Source organism: Chiloscyllium plagiosum, chromosome 30 (genome assembly GCF_004010195.1).
Source record: "Chiloscyllium plagiosum isolate BGI_BamShark_2017 chromosome 30, ASM401019v2, whole genome shotgun sequence".
Lineage (NCBI taxonomy): Eukaryota > Metazoa > Chordata > Chondrichthyes > Orectolobiformes > Hemiscylliidae > Chiloscyllium > Chiloscyllium plagiosum.
Genome location: NC_057739.1, coordinates 36299803 through 36314750, shown reverse-complemented (window position 1 = coordinate 36314750; position 14948 = coordinate 36299803). Strand labels below are relative to the sequence as shown.

Genomic DNA, 14948 nt, shown 5'->3' with positions numbered 1-14948 from the left:
TTCTTCATGAAGCCCTTCTTCCTTCCTGAAGAAGGGCTTATGCCCGAAACGTCGATTCTCCTGTTCCCTGGATGCTGCCTGACCTGCGCTTTTCCAGCAACACATTTCCAGCTCTGATCTCCAGCATCTGCAGACCTCACTTTCTCCTCCAGGATGAAGTCTAATAAAGGAAAGGGGCCTAAAGGAGTAGAGCAGACAGGGCACTCCCCTACTGCATCGGGGGTGCCTGTAGCCAGTATTCAAACTCCCGGGGCGGTCCCTTTAGATCCAGCAGGACAGCAACATTTACTCTTGGAGTTTGCCAAACTCCGAGAGTGGATTCAAGCAGCACTTGAGCCATTATCTGCCATGCTAAAAAAGCATGAACAGGAAATCTAGCTACTGGATGGAAGAATGGAGGCAGTGGAGGAGAGGACCGCGGCATCTGAGATCGTAGCAGAGGTCTTGGGAGGAAGAATCCGAATGCTGGAAAACTGGGAAAATCCAACGACCTGGGAAGTAAAAGTGAAAGGAAAAACTTGCGGTCTGTGGGTCTCTTGGAATGCGAGGAAGGCGTCGACCTCGTCGGCTTTTTGCAGGGGTGGCTCCCGAAGTTCTTGGAGTTGGAGTCAGCCCTGGTAAGCATGCAACGGGCTCATCGGACCACAATTCGCAGGTCCGGGCCAGACCCACACGGTCCTAGTGCAGCTCCAGTAATATAAAGAAAAACAATTAATAGTTGAAACAAGAAGACTGGGAAGAAATTCACAAGCTTTAATGTACAAAGGCTCAAAGATGATGTTTTTTCAGGACTTTTATAGGAGTTCTAATTAAGAAGAGAAGGGCATTTGATGATGTCAAGAAAGAATTAAGGGACCTGAATATTCAATGCTTCTTAGATACCCGGCTGTGTTGTGTTTTGCCCTTTGTTGGGTTGGGGAGGTTGGTGGCGGCGGTGATATATAACTTTGACTCCGCACAAAAGGCGAAGGACTTTGAAGTCTTTGAATTGAAGGGTCTGAGTCAGGGTGGGAGGGAAGGGGAGGGGGCATCATTGTGGACAATGGTATGGGTGTTTTTATTACTCCTTTTTTACTTCCCTCTTCCCCCTTTCCTTTTTTTTGGTTATTGGTTTTATATGTACAGTTTTGTGGTAAAATTGGAATAATTTTAAATATTGGTCGGTTGCGTATTATCTAGGGCTCCGTTTATTTTAACTGCTGTCCTTTTGGTTTTGTATTGGGGGTGGCTATATCTGTGGTTAAGATGAGTGGAAGGGGGGGGATGAACATCCATTGTTAGCTTTCAGAATGTAAATAACAGGTTTTCCTCACTTCTGAATTGCCTGGGGCTAGGGCACAGCCTCAGCTAGAGGGCTTCAAGATGGTAGTAAGGATTGGGAGGGGTACCCTCTATGGGCAAGGGGAAGATCTCGAGTGAGTTAGGGGTTATTTGGGTGTTTGGTTAGTTAAATGTTTTTTTTTAGTTGTAGTTGTTTTTATAGGAATAGTTTTTAGATCTCATAGAGTTGTTATCTTTGTAGCTCATCACACCTCAGATAAGCCCCCTTCTCCTTAGAAACCACAGGCTGCCATGGACAACGCATGGCTAGTGATTTGTTCAGATGGTGCACCCTGAATGTAAAAGGGAGCCATTCTCCTATTAAAAGAAAGAAGGTCTTATCAAGCCTTAGGAAGGAAAGCGTGGACATTGGACATTGCCCTTCTGCAAGAGACGCATCTAACTGATAAGGAGCATCTGAAACTGCAGCAGGGGGTTATGACAAAGTATTTTTCTCATCCTTCAGCTCTAAGAATACAGGAGTGACTATACTGATAATAAGGAACCTCCCTTTCCAGGTAACTGAGCAGATTAAGGATGAACATAGACAGTTTATCATTCTTAAAGCCCTATTACATGGACAAGAGTAAGGTGCTTTGAATGTATATTGGCCCCTGGTGCACCCTCTTAAATTTCTAATTGATGCAGAGGCTAAATTAATGAATCTTGGGATACACCGTACGATTATAGGAGGAGATTTTAATTGCCTAATAGATCCAGAGATTGACAGGGTGTCAAAAGGCCTGACAGGTACGCCTGCACAGTCTAAACAGTTGGTGGACATGTGTGATGAGTTGAGACCAGTGGGTGTGTGGAGTTACCAACACCCTACTGGAAGAGACATTGCGTTCTATTCCAACCCACGCAAGTGCCATATGCGAATTGATATGTTTTTTATGCCAACTGACGGTTTGGATAGAACATTGGTGCGCAAATTTGGGAATATAGCTGTTTCGGATCATGCACCAGTGTATTTAGATGTTAAAATCGAGGGTAGTGGAATGGGTGCACGTCACTGGTGCGTGGATCCATTTTTGTTAGGGGATAGCAAATTTGTTCAGTATATTACAAGAGAGTTCAGGGCCTTTTGGGATATCAACTTGGGTATGGCTAGTAATCCGGCAATACTCTGGAAGGCCACTAAGGCACATTTATGAGGTCTGATCATTTCATAGTCGACGACTAGAAAGAGGCAGAGGGAGGAGCAGCAACGGATGCTGGAGGCCCTGAGAAAACATAATAGGCTGTCATTGGTTAAGCTTCAGCGGGTCACAGCTCTCTGGGCTGCCTTGACGCATTGCGCGCACATGTGACTAAAAAAGAGGTCTCCTTTGCCAAATAAAGATTGTTTGAATTTGGAGATAAGCCTGGTAGATATCTGGCTTATTTGACTAAGAGGAAAAAAGCTTCCGATTCTATTACATCTGTTAGGGATAAGGCTGGTACGATTACCCGTGAATTGAAGGAGATCAATGTTAGGTTTAGGGAATACTTTGCAGAGCTATATCGGTTGGAGGGGAGTGAACACAGTACAATGGGAATGCAGTCCTTTTTTGAAAATCTGGACTTCCCTAATATAAATATGGAACAGGCTTCCTTTTTGAATGCGCCTATAATGGTACAGGAAGTGCAGGAAGCAATATGACACCTCCAGGGTGGCAAAGCACTGGGGCCAGATGGATTCCCAACTGAATTCTATGAAGAATTCATAAACAGGTTAGTGGAGCCACTTCTGGGGATGCACAACTATTCTTATACATAAGATTGTCTGCACCTTCTCTTAGGGAGGCTAATATCTCCTTCATTTTAAAGAAAGGGAAAGACCCTGAAGAATGTGCTTCATATAGACCAATTTTGCTGTTGAATGTAGATTTTAAAATTCTGTCCAAGATGCTGGCTCTGAGGTTGGAGCAGGCCCTGCATATATTATAAAAGAAGACCAGACAAGTTTTGTTAAGGGCCATAGCTCCTCCAACAAAATCAGGAGAGTACTGAACACAGTGCAGGTATGCCAGCAAAGATTGATTCTGGGTTTGGTGGTCTCCCTAGACGCAGAAAAGGCATTTGATCAGATAGAATGGGCATATCTATTTGAGGTTCTAGAATGCTTTGGTTTGGGGAGGGATCCTTTGCAAGATGGGTAGCAGTACTGTATAATTATCCTAAGGTGGCAGTCATTACAAACGGTATTAAGTCAAATAATTTTGATATTTGAAGAGGTAGTCAACGGGTGTCCTTTATCACCGCCATTATTTACCTTGGCGATTGAACCGTTAGCCGAAGTTATCAGGAGGGATCCTGAAAAAGTAGCGCCAAAGGTGGGAATGGGGGAGCATAAGATCACCCTATATGCTGATGGCATCCTTTTATATTTGGCCAATCCAGTGAAGTCTGTTGCTCGACTAATTCGAACAATTAATTCATATGGTGGTTTCTCTGGTAACAGGATCAATTTTGCAAAATCTGAAGCCATGCCGGTACAGGGATTAGTGGATGGAGTGTAATTCCCATTTAGATGGTTGTCCAAAGGTATTTTGTATGTGGGAATTTTTATTACCCCTTCCTTCCACCAGCTGTATAAAGCTAATGATGTACAACAACTAAAGAGGATAAAATAGGATTTGCAGCAGTGGGAGGGGTTATCGTTATCATGGTTGGGCCAAATAGCCCTGATTAAAATGAATGTTTTTCCTCGACTGCTGCACCCCATGAGAATGCTCCTGTTGTTGTTACCTAGACAAATGTTACGGAGGCTCACTGGTTGGCTAGGGTCCTTTATTTGGTGCCCCAGGCATCCTGTAATTAAATTCACTAATTTGCAGTTTTCGCAGGGTGAGGTAGGGGTGGATCTTCCGGATTTAAAGAAATACCAAATAAGTGCCCTGTGAACATATGTTGGTGACTGGGTACGGGGGGATTTGGCTTGATATTGAAGCATCGCAGTCGAGATGTCCTTTAATTAATTTATTATTCATGGACAAGATGAAATCTGTAACCCAGCAGTGTAAAAGTCCAATTATTTTAAATACGGTGAAAGCCTGGCGGATAATGAGGCAAGAAGAGGGCAATTGGTCTAAGACTTCGCCATTTACCCCATTGGTGGGAGCCCAAGGATTTAAACCTGGAACAATGGACTCTGGTTTTAAGGCATGGGAGAATAAGGGAATCTTCTGTCTGGAAGATTTAATCGAGGAGGAGGTCCCGATGTCATTTAGTCAGTTAAGTCAGAAATTTGGATTGTCTAATAGGGACCTTTTCTGATACTTCCAGATAAGGGACTATATACAGAGTAAGACCACTCTCCTGGTCCAATGTTACAAATCAGACGTGGAGAAAAGAGTTCTCTGGTGTATGGGTGCTAGATTAGATTAGATTAGATTACTTACAGTGTGGAAACAGGCTCTTCGGCCCAACAAGTCCACACCGCCCCACCGAAGCGCAACCCACCCATACCCTTACATGTGCCCCTTACCTAAGGCTACGGGCAATTTAGCATGGCCAATTCACCTAACCTGCACATCTTTGTGACTGTGGGAGGAAACTGGAGCACCCGGAGGAAACCCACGCAGACACGGGGAGAATGTGCAAACTCCACACAGTCAGTCGCCTGAGGCGGGAATTGAACCCGGGTCTCTGGCGCTGTCAGGCAGCAGTGCTAACCACTGTGCCACCGTGCGCTCTTTCACTTAGTACTTTATATCACTTACAGAAAGGTTGTGCCCTGGAGAACATGGAAGGACTCTGTAGGATGTGGAATCGAGAGTTAGAAGAGGATATTTCATTGGAGATATAGGAAGACATCTGGGGAGTGTAAGGAAAATCTCAGTATGTAACAGAGCGCAGGCCATGCAATTGAAGATCTTACACAGGATCATATGGCACCAGGGAGGCAAGCTAAGTTCAAGAGAGGAGCGTCATTATGATGTCCCAAATGTAAAATTAGTATAGGCACTCTCACACACTGCTACTGGTTTTGTAAGATCCAGAGCTACTGGAATGCTATAGTAAGGGAGCTGAAGGACATCCTGGGGATTGAAATTAACGTGGATCCGGTAATATTTCTTTTGGGGTTGCCAAATTTTCCCTCTCTGGGAGAGTACGGGAAGATATTGTATAACATTCTAACCCACTGTGAATTGGATGCCAGAAAAACCACCAGGTCTTATGGGGTGGCGTAGGCTGGTGATGGAGTATCTCCCCCAAGACTACCTCACAAATATGGTGCACCACAAAATGTGACGGCCCTTTATAAATTATATTGACGCTGACTTATCAGCAATATTAATTAGGGCCGTGGTATAGCCGTGGGAATCAGTATGGGTGCCCGTGGGGCCTCGGGAAGAGGAGACTGGGGGAAAAAGAATACAGGTACCGTAGATAGTACTTCCAGGAGTGGGAACCTCAGTGGAGGTGTAATTAGTGAGATAAAATAGTGAGATATTATCTATTTTGTTAGTTGAATTTAGTTTAAGTTAGTATTTATTTAATATATTTGTAGTTTGGTTTAAGTTAAGTAGATATGTTTGTTCTGGTTGAATAGTAGGTCATTCATTAACAATAGTACTGTGTTATGGCTTTGTTGTACTGCCTTTTTTTCTGTTGTGATGGTGTTTTTTTTCTTGTATGTAAATGTTTTATAAAAGATTTAGAAAGGTTTTCAATAAAATTATTTATTAAAAAAAAAGTAGCCAGGTTTAAGGTGAGAGGGGCAAGATTTAAAAAGGACCTGAGGGGTAGATTTATCACGCAGAGGGTGATACACTTATGAGTTAGCAGAGGAAATGGTCGAGGTTGGTACAATTACAACATTTAAAAAGCATATGAATAGGAAGGGTTTAGAGGGATTATGGGACAAACAGGACTAGGTCATATTGGGATGTTTGGTCGGTGCGGATGAGTTTGACCAAAGAGTCTGTTTCCATGTTCTATTAAGAGGAAAGAGGTGACCTTGTTGAAACATATATACAAGATTCTTTCAGGGACTTGACAGGGTAGATGGAAATATTTCCCCTATGGGAATCTAGGATCAGAGGACATAATCTCTGAGTAAAAGACCCATGAGGAGGAATTTCTTCTCAGGGAAATGAATCTGTGGGATTCTTTACCACAGAGCTTTGTTGAGCCTGGGTTGTTAGGTATATTCAAGACTGGGATTTATTTGCAATCAGTATGAGAATTGAGGGTTATAGGGAAAAGGCAGGAATGTGGAGTTGAAGATGATCAGATTGATCACAATTTCATTGAATGTCTGGGCAGATTCAATGGGCTGAATGGCCTACTTCTGCTCCTGCATTTTACAGTTTTTCTAAAACAATAGATGGGAAGTAAAGCACAATTAAAGTTTGAAAATAAATGTAAATGTTTGGTGGATGTTGCGATGGGGAAAGGGTTGGAATTGTTTTTGGAAACTGATTATCTGAAGTTGATTTGTGGATCAAGTAGTTTTTGATCTGTGTTGAGTGAAGTTGCCCTATGCATTTCAATACGCTCCAACAAGGTTCTGAATAGGCTTGATATTCAAATTAAGCATTTAAATATTATTTAAATACAGCACAGAGGGATTTGGGGGTCCTTGTACAGTAAATCACAAAATTAGTATCCAAGTTCAGTGGATTATATGGAAGGCAACTGGAATGTTTGTCTTTTATACTTAATTCCCTTTGAAATAAAGTAATTCAGGGAGGTTTTGCTATACAAGGCACTAATCAGACCATGCTTAGAATACTATAAAGAGTTTTCTGATCCCTTAATTAAGGAAGGATATACTAGAAACAAAAATGAAAATTGCTGGAAAAGCTCAGTGGGTCACGCAGCATCTGTAATGAGAAATCAGAATTAATGTTTTGGGTCCAGTAATCCTTCCACAGAACTGATGGTAGCTAGGAAAATGTTTTTTTTAATGCAGAAGATAGGGTGGGGCGAGAGGGTAAGAAGTAAATGATAGAGTCCAAAGAGAGAGAACAGTCGGACAGAATAAGGAGTGTATAATGGTCAGCATAGGAGAACGAATATCTGCTGATAGGGACTATTAGTGGCTAATAATGGGTAATTTGTATCATGTGACAACAAGGTCTGATGTATGAGGGTTGGGATAAGGACATGGGAGAAGTTGCCTCAAGCCCTAAAACTGTTGAACTCAATATTGAGACCAGAAGGCTGTGGAGTTCCCAAGCGGGAACTGAGATGCTATTCTTATCGCTTGCGCTGAGCTTTGCTGAAGGGCTGCAGCAAGCCTGAGACACACATGTTGGCTAGGGATGTGTTGAAGTGGCAGGCAACTAGAAGCTCAGGGTTTTTTTCACTGACAGAACTTAGGTTGGGTGACAGATTTCCAGAACTTATGCTTTGTTTCCCCAACATAGAGGAGACTACATTGTGAGCAGCGAATGCAATAGGTTCGGTTGAATGAAGGAGAAAGTGAGGACTGCAGATGCTGGAGATCAGAGTTGAAAATTGTGGCACCGGAAAAGCATAGCAGGTCAGGCAGCATCTGAGGAGCAGGAGAATTGATATTTTGGGCATAAGCCCTTCAGGAATAGAGGGGGAAGAGGACTGAGAAGTAAGGGAGATGAGGAAACTGGTGAAATCGATGTTGATGCGTGCGGTTGGAGGGTCCCAAGCTGGAAGATGTGGCATTCTTCCTCCAGGCATCAGGTGACTAGGATTTAACAGTAGAGGAGGCCCAGGACTTGCATGTCCTTGTGGAGTGGGAGGGGGAGTTGAAGTGGTCAGCCACAGGGCAGTGAGGTTGTTTGGTGCATGTGTCCCAGAGATGTTCTCTAAAATGTTCTGCAAGTTGGCCTTCTGTCTCCCCAATGTAGAGGAGACCACATCGAGAGCAACAGACACAGTAAATGAGGTGTTTGGATGTGCAGGAAAATCTCTGCCGGATGTGTAAGGATCCTTTGGGGCCTTGGATGGAGGTGAGGAGGGAGGTGTGGGCTCTTGCAATGGAAATGGAAGGTGCCAAAAATGGAGGGTGGGTTGGTGGGGTGCATGAATCTAATGAGGGAGTTGCAGAGGGAATGGTCTGTACAGAATGCTGAAAGGGGTGGGGAGGGAAATATCTCTGGTGGTGGTGTCTAACTGTAGATGGCGGAGGATGATGCACTGTATCCGGAGATTGGGGGGGGGGTGTTTGGTTTATCCTTTTGTGGTTGGAGAGGTGGGGTTGAAGGGCGAAGGTGTGGAAAGTGGAGGAGATGTGCTGAAGGGCATTGTTGACCATGTAAGCATAGAAATTGTGGTCCTTGAAGTAGAAGGCCATCTGGGATGTTCTGGAGTGGAATTGTGCTTCCTGGGAGCAGATACAGCGGTGGAATTAGAAGTTAGGGAAAGCATTTTTACAGGGAGTTGGGGGTGAGGGTGGGTTGGGAGATGTTATAGTCCAGATAACTGTGGGAGTCAGTGGGTTTGAAGTAAATGTCCGTGTTGAGTTGGAGAGGTCCAAGAAGGGGATGGAGGTGTCCGAGATGGTCCAGGTGAACTTGAAGTCAGGGTGGAAGGTATTCGAGAAGTTGATGAAATATTCAACCTCCTCGTGGGAGCACGAGGTGGCGCTGATACAGTCAAAAGTACTGATCAAATGAAGTGCAGGTAAAGCACTGCTTCACTTCGAAGGTGTGCTTTGCCCTTCGATACCGAGGAATGAACAAAGGGGATATATCATAAATTAAAATGTGTGATGTTCACTCTGAATGTGGGGTTAGAGTTTTGCTTGGCACAGATATTAAGGGATGGGGGAATAATACATTAGGCTGAAGATCTACACCCTGAAGAGCAAGCTGAGAAGGACTGAACCCGTCCTTCTTACTAAAGCGGCAGTTGCCAGTATGAAAGATGACGTCCCTCGACAGTCACTGCCAGGAGGTCAGAGGTGAGAGTTGGCGGTGCAGCCACGTGTGTCTCGGTGTCATGATGGCTCGGTTGCCGCGCGCTGTGCCGGCGGCCTGGTTAAAGGTTCACAGGAGCCTGCAGAGTGGAGTCGAGGGCAAAGGGGCGGGACACGGAGCGAATGCAGGCGCTTGGTGGTGGAGACGGAGAAGAAGCTACAACACGGCGCCGACGAAAGCGGCTCTGCGCCTCCCCAGGATGGAGTACCAGGTAGAAACGGGGCTGGAGCGGCCGGGGGTTGTTCACGGCGGGGCTTGGGGTCAGAGGCAGCCCCCGAGGGACGGCCGGCCGGCACCTTCCCGCGCTTTTCCTAGTGCCGGTTACGCTGGCTGGTTTGAACGGCTCGAGACACGGAGTCCGGCCACTCGCTTGGGACTTGACAGCGTGCATGGGGATGGCCGCTCGGACACTGGAGGTTTAGTTCATTCTCCCTCCAGCCTAACTGTTTCAGGAAGGTCGTCCGGCTTTTCTCACACTCTATCCTCCGCTTCAGACCATTAGGGAATTTGTCCTGCCTCATTGCCCGCGAATCAGGATTCCCTTTCCTCGGTATCACTGACAGCTGGGTGGAAAGAAGATCTTCCAAAAGCATTGCCGCATCAAGTTTAAAATTGCTGTAAAGATGGCTATTTTTTCCCTCCTGAGGGTAGGATAAATGTTTCTGGTTTAGAGTTACTTTCCTTCTACTGTCATACTGTGGGCGAAACGCAAACAGACTTGCCTTTGCTAATCCGATCACTTTCCTCACCGAAGGAAGAAATGAATGATAGACTTTGTACAGTGTTGCCAATCTACTGGGAGAGATTAGATTAGATTATTTACAGTGTGGAAACAGGCCCTTCGGCCCAACAAGTCCACACTGACCCTCCGAACAGCAACCCCACCCAGACCCATTCCCCTACATCCACCCCTTCACCTAACACTACGGGCAATTTAGCATGGCCGATTCACCTAACCTGCGCATTTTTGGACTGTGGGAGGAAACCGGAGCACCCGGAGGAAACCCACGCAGACAGGGGGAGAATGTGCAAACTCCACACAGACAGAGGGTCGCCTGAGGCGGGAACTGAACCCGGTCTCTGTCGCTGTGAGGCAACAGTTCTAGGAGTAAATAAGAAACATAACCAAATTCCTAAAAGTAGCTGAACACGTAGGGGGAAGGTGAAACATTCATGAGTTTGGGAATTAATATTTTATTAGACTGTTTCCTGCCGCATTGGTATTTCTATTTTCAGAAACACGTCTGCATGCAAAACCAAATCACGTTTGTAAAGCGCGAATAGATGCTAAACTAAACAAAGAATGATCAGGAAGAGTGAATGAAAACAGAAATTGCTGGAGGACCTAAGCAGATCTGGTAATGTCTGTGGAAAGAAAGCAGAGTTGAGGATTCAGGTCCATTTACCCTCATCACAGAACCTGTTTCTCCAGAATGTTTTGTTCTTTCAACTTTCTAATGTGCACAGTTTTTCACTTTTTATTTTAAGTATTAGTGAAAAACTTGGTTGGTTTTGAGACTGAGAGAGGCTGGTGTAGTGTGGGGGCATTGAACAGCTGTGACTCTGATTTATAAAGAGGTATAAGTAAAGATGTCTCTGAAAGGAGAATGTGGAGGAGCAAAGCTATGGAGCATTAAAAGTCACAGTTTAAGAAGGCATGTTTGGGAATAACATTACTGAAGGAGCAGTGAGAATGTGGAACTCACTATTATGAAGACTACTTGAAATGAGTAGTACAAATGAACTTTTGGGGAAACAGGATAAATGAGAGAGGGAAAGAAACAGAAGAAAATGTTGATCAGGTCAAATGAGGAATGATAGGAGGCTTATGGAAGATGAACACATTGAGCTGAATGGTGTGTTTCATTGCTCAGTTCTACAAATCAGTCGGCAGTTACTGGTGTTTACTGTGCAAGAGGAGTGGAACATTGAACAGCTTCCAGATGGAAATGTAAATGTTTGGTAACAGGTTAAACCTGGTGCATATACTAAGTTAATGATAGAATGATTACAGTCCAAGGATCTCTTGCAAAACTACGTAAATAAAAAGCATTGGCTCCACACCAACTGTTGGGTAATGAAAAATGTGAGTTGCTTTGAAAAGATTGGTTATTGTTGTAGCTGCTACTGGTTCCAGAATTGTTGGCTGCCTTGTAGTCACTTTGCACCTGTACGAACCAAGGTATCTGATGTGCATACTTTACAAGATAGATCATCAGATGGCAGTCACAAGTGGATACTTCCCTGATTTCTCTCAATTCCATCTCCCAACTAGTGTGATCCCCTATTCCAAGTTAATTAACAATTAAAACTGGGAGCTGCCTGGTTTGTGAGTTGGCATCAAAGCTCTAAGGGAGTATAATCTTTTGTAAATCAAAAATTATGTAAGTTATACATGACTAACCTCCAGATTTTGATTTCAATTTGCATTCTCTAGTTGAGACCTTCCTCTGAAACTGCAAGTGCATGATAGGACTGTATTGATAGCTGCGTCAACCTATACATGCTTTTAATATGCCCTTTCACGCCATCACCACCAGTAAGTTCCCCTCCAAATTATCTGCCATCCTGATTTGGAATTACATTACCAATCTTTTTTCAAAACTATACTTTTTTAATAAAAATATCTCTATAGACACGCTGTAACTATAGCAGTTCAGTTCTATATACAGGATATGAAAGAACAAAACAAGATTGACAGGTCCAGCAAACAAACCAAAGGTGTATTTTACTCCTACAAGACTGTGTTTATGTATGTTTGAGCCTCTGGGATAGAAAGATCTTAGACGGTGATGTTTCCCCATTGTGCCTTGGTGGCAGTTGCCCCATATTTTAGTGGGTCCCACAGCATGTAGTCCTGGACCTTGGAATGAGCCCTTATGCAACAGTCGGCTGGGGGTCAACTCATTGCTCTGGAAGACCAACAAGTTTTGGGCACCAATCCATCACTTCTGTCATAAAATCCTGGAACTGAATTGTGCATGTGTGTGTGCGCCTAGAGGCCATTCACGGATGGGCAAAAAATGCTGTGTTGGCCAGCAACACCCATGTCTAAAGAATGAATGTTCAAGTTACCCTGTGCAGCTCCCCACGTAGTTGGTCAATGATACTGCCCTATACGTGATGGTTTGTAAACAAGTATAGCAGCTCCCTCAATGTTTCAGTAATTGGTCTAAAGGTGCTTTTCAAACAGGTTTGATGCATGATCTATACTGAAATAGTTCAATCACGTTGGATTGATTATTGTGGGATACTGTCTGTGTCAAAAACCTGGGCTAGAAAGGTGTGAAAATCGTTGGCAGTTCAGCCTCCTGTGATTTTTCTGTTAATTGTGAGCATGACCTGTATGGTTGAACATCTGCTAGACCTCAAAGTTTTAGGATGAGCATTTGAATGAAGCATTCGAGGGTAGATGGGATCCACAGAATAGATCCCAGCAAGACTTAGATCCTTTCATTGTGAGACAGCAATTGACATCAGGGCTCACCTTGGCTTAACTTTGCACCCAATTAATTTGCCTTAAAGGTTTTTCGAATTGATATATGGAAAGTTATTATTGGGAAAGATAAATCTTGTTTCTCAACATTAGCCCAGCACCTCTGCTAATATACTATAGATAGCACTAGGAGAAGAGCATTCCAGAGAAACATTTGAAACCTTATGGTTGGAATCTGATTGGCAAGATTGGGTGGTTCTGGATATCCAGGAGTGTGTTACACACTGAAAGCTAATCTTTAGGTTCAGATTACATTATTGTGAGGACTGATATTCCCTCTGGTATTACATTACTGTTATAGAGAACCCTCACTGATAGGTGAATGTGTGCTCGTGTTGTCACTGGAAATATTTAGGGCAAAGTGCACAGAAATCTCATTACATTTGATTGCACTTCATTTGTTGAAATCAGTGAACTAGTCTCTTGCATTTCACAGCCAGCTCCCAACTTCCTATATGTCTGATTTATTCTGCTTTTAACTTGGGCAGCATGGTGGCTGAGTGATTAATACTGCTGCCTCACAATACCAGGGACCCGGGTTTGATTCCAACCTCGGGTGACTCTGTGTGGAGTTTGCACATTCTCTCCATATCTACATGGGTTTCCTCCAGGTGCTCTGGTTTCCTCCCACAGTCCACAGATGGGCAGGTTAGGTGAATTGGCCAAACTAAATTGCCCATAGTGTTCAGCGATATGTAGGCTTGGTGCATTCGTCAGGGGAAATATAGAGTAATAGGGTAGGGGAGTAGGTTGATGTGGACTTGTTGGGCCAAATGGCCTGTTTCCACACTGTAGGGATTCTTTGATTGATGAGAGTGGTCACTTTAAGAAGCTCCCTGTAAAACAATCACCAGAAGCCCCCATGACGGGCTGATAATTTGGACAGGTACATGGATAGGAAAGGTATAGAGGGATGTGGGCCCAATGCAGGCAAATGGGATGAGTTCAGTTCAGGAAACCAGGTTGGCATGGACGAATTGGGCTGAAGGGTACATTTTGTGCTGTATGACTGTAAATATCACTGCACTTTGCTCCAACACACTTTAAATGACAAAACCTACAATTGTATGGATAGATCGTAGTATAAAAGTTTGATGCTTCGAGAATTTTACTATGTGTTTAGGACTGTTTGCTATAGTCACTTGTTTTAAATACGTTCAAGGGTTGGGAATATAACTGGCTGGACCAGCACTTACTGTCCATCCCTAATCTCCCTGGCCCTTTACTTCTAACTGCAATATTTGGATAACAAGGACACCTGCGTCAGACTCCTATTTATTGACTTTAGCTTTGTCTTCAATGCCATAATTCCAACAAAACACATCTCAGAACTCCAAGATTTATGGCTCTGCTCCCTAATTCTGCAACCTGACTTCCTGATCAGCAGACTGCAATCAATAAGGAGAGGTGAAGACGATATCTCCACAATAATCCTCTGCACCAGTGTCCCCAAAGCTGCGTACTCAACCCCTTGCTGTACTCCTCATACACTTAGGACTGTGTGGTCCGATTCAGCTCTAACACCTTTTACATATTTGCTAATGATACCACCATAGTGGTTTGGAACTCAAACACAATGAGACAGAGTACAGGAAAGGAGATAGCTTAGTTTAAAAATAACAACGTCTCCCTCAATGTCAGCAAAACAAAGAAGCTGTTCATCAACTTCAGGAAGTGGAGTGGAGGAGATGTCCTTGTCTGTGTCAATAGTGTTGTGATGGAGGTGGTTGAGAACTTCAAGTTCCAAGGAGTAAATATCAATGATCTATCCTGGTCCATCCATGTTGATACAATTGTCAAGCACACCAAAGCCGTAACTTCCTCTGAAGGCTAAGGAAATTTGGCATTTCCACAATAACTTTTACCAACTTTTTACAGTTGCGCCATAGAAACTGTCCTATCTGGATGCATCACAGCTTAGTATGGCAAGCACTTTGCCCAAGACCACAAGAAATTATAGAGAATTGTGAACACAACCCAGTCCATCACAAAAACCAGCCTTCCTTCCATTGACTCAGTCTATACTTCCTGCTGCCTTGGGTAAGCAGCCAACATAATCAAAGAGGAGAAAGTGAGGACTGTGGATGCTGGACATCAGAGTCAAAGAGCGTGATGCTGGAAAAGCACAGCCAGTCAGGCAGCATCCGAGGAACAGGAGAGTCGATGTTTTGAGCAGAAGCTCTTCATCAGGAACATAATCAAAGACCCCTCCCACCCCTGTCTCTTCCACTCTTTCATTG

General features: G+C 44.0%; 1 protein-coding gene across 2 annotated transcripts in view; it reads left to right on the top strand.

Moving 5' to 3' along the window:
• The first annotated feature begins 8947 nt into the window (after window positions 1-8947).
• Window positions 8948-14948, top strand: part of fpgs (folylpolyglutamate synthase) — a 41824-nt gene continuing 35823 nt past the window's right edge. For both annotated transcript variants that reach the window (XM_043720386.1, XM_043720385.1), the window contains exon 1: window positions 8948-9423. In XM_043720386.1, coding sequence (XP_043576321.1) covers window positions 9160-9423 — 264 coding nt within the window. In that variant the 5' untranslated portion in view covers window positions 8948-9159. The remainder of the gene's footprint in view (window positions 9424-14948) is intronic.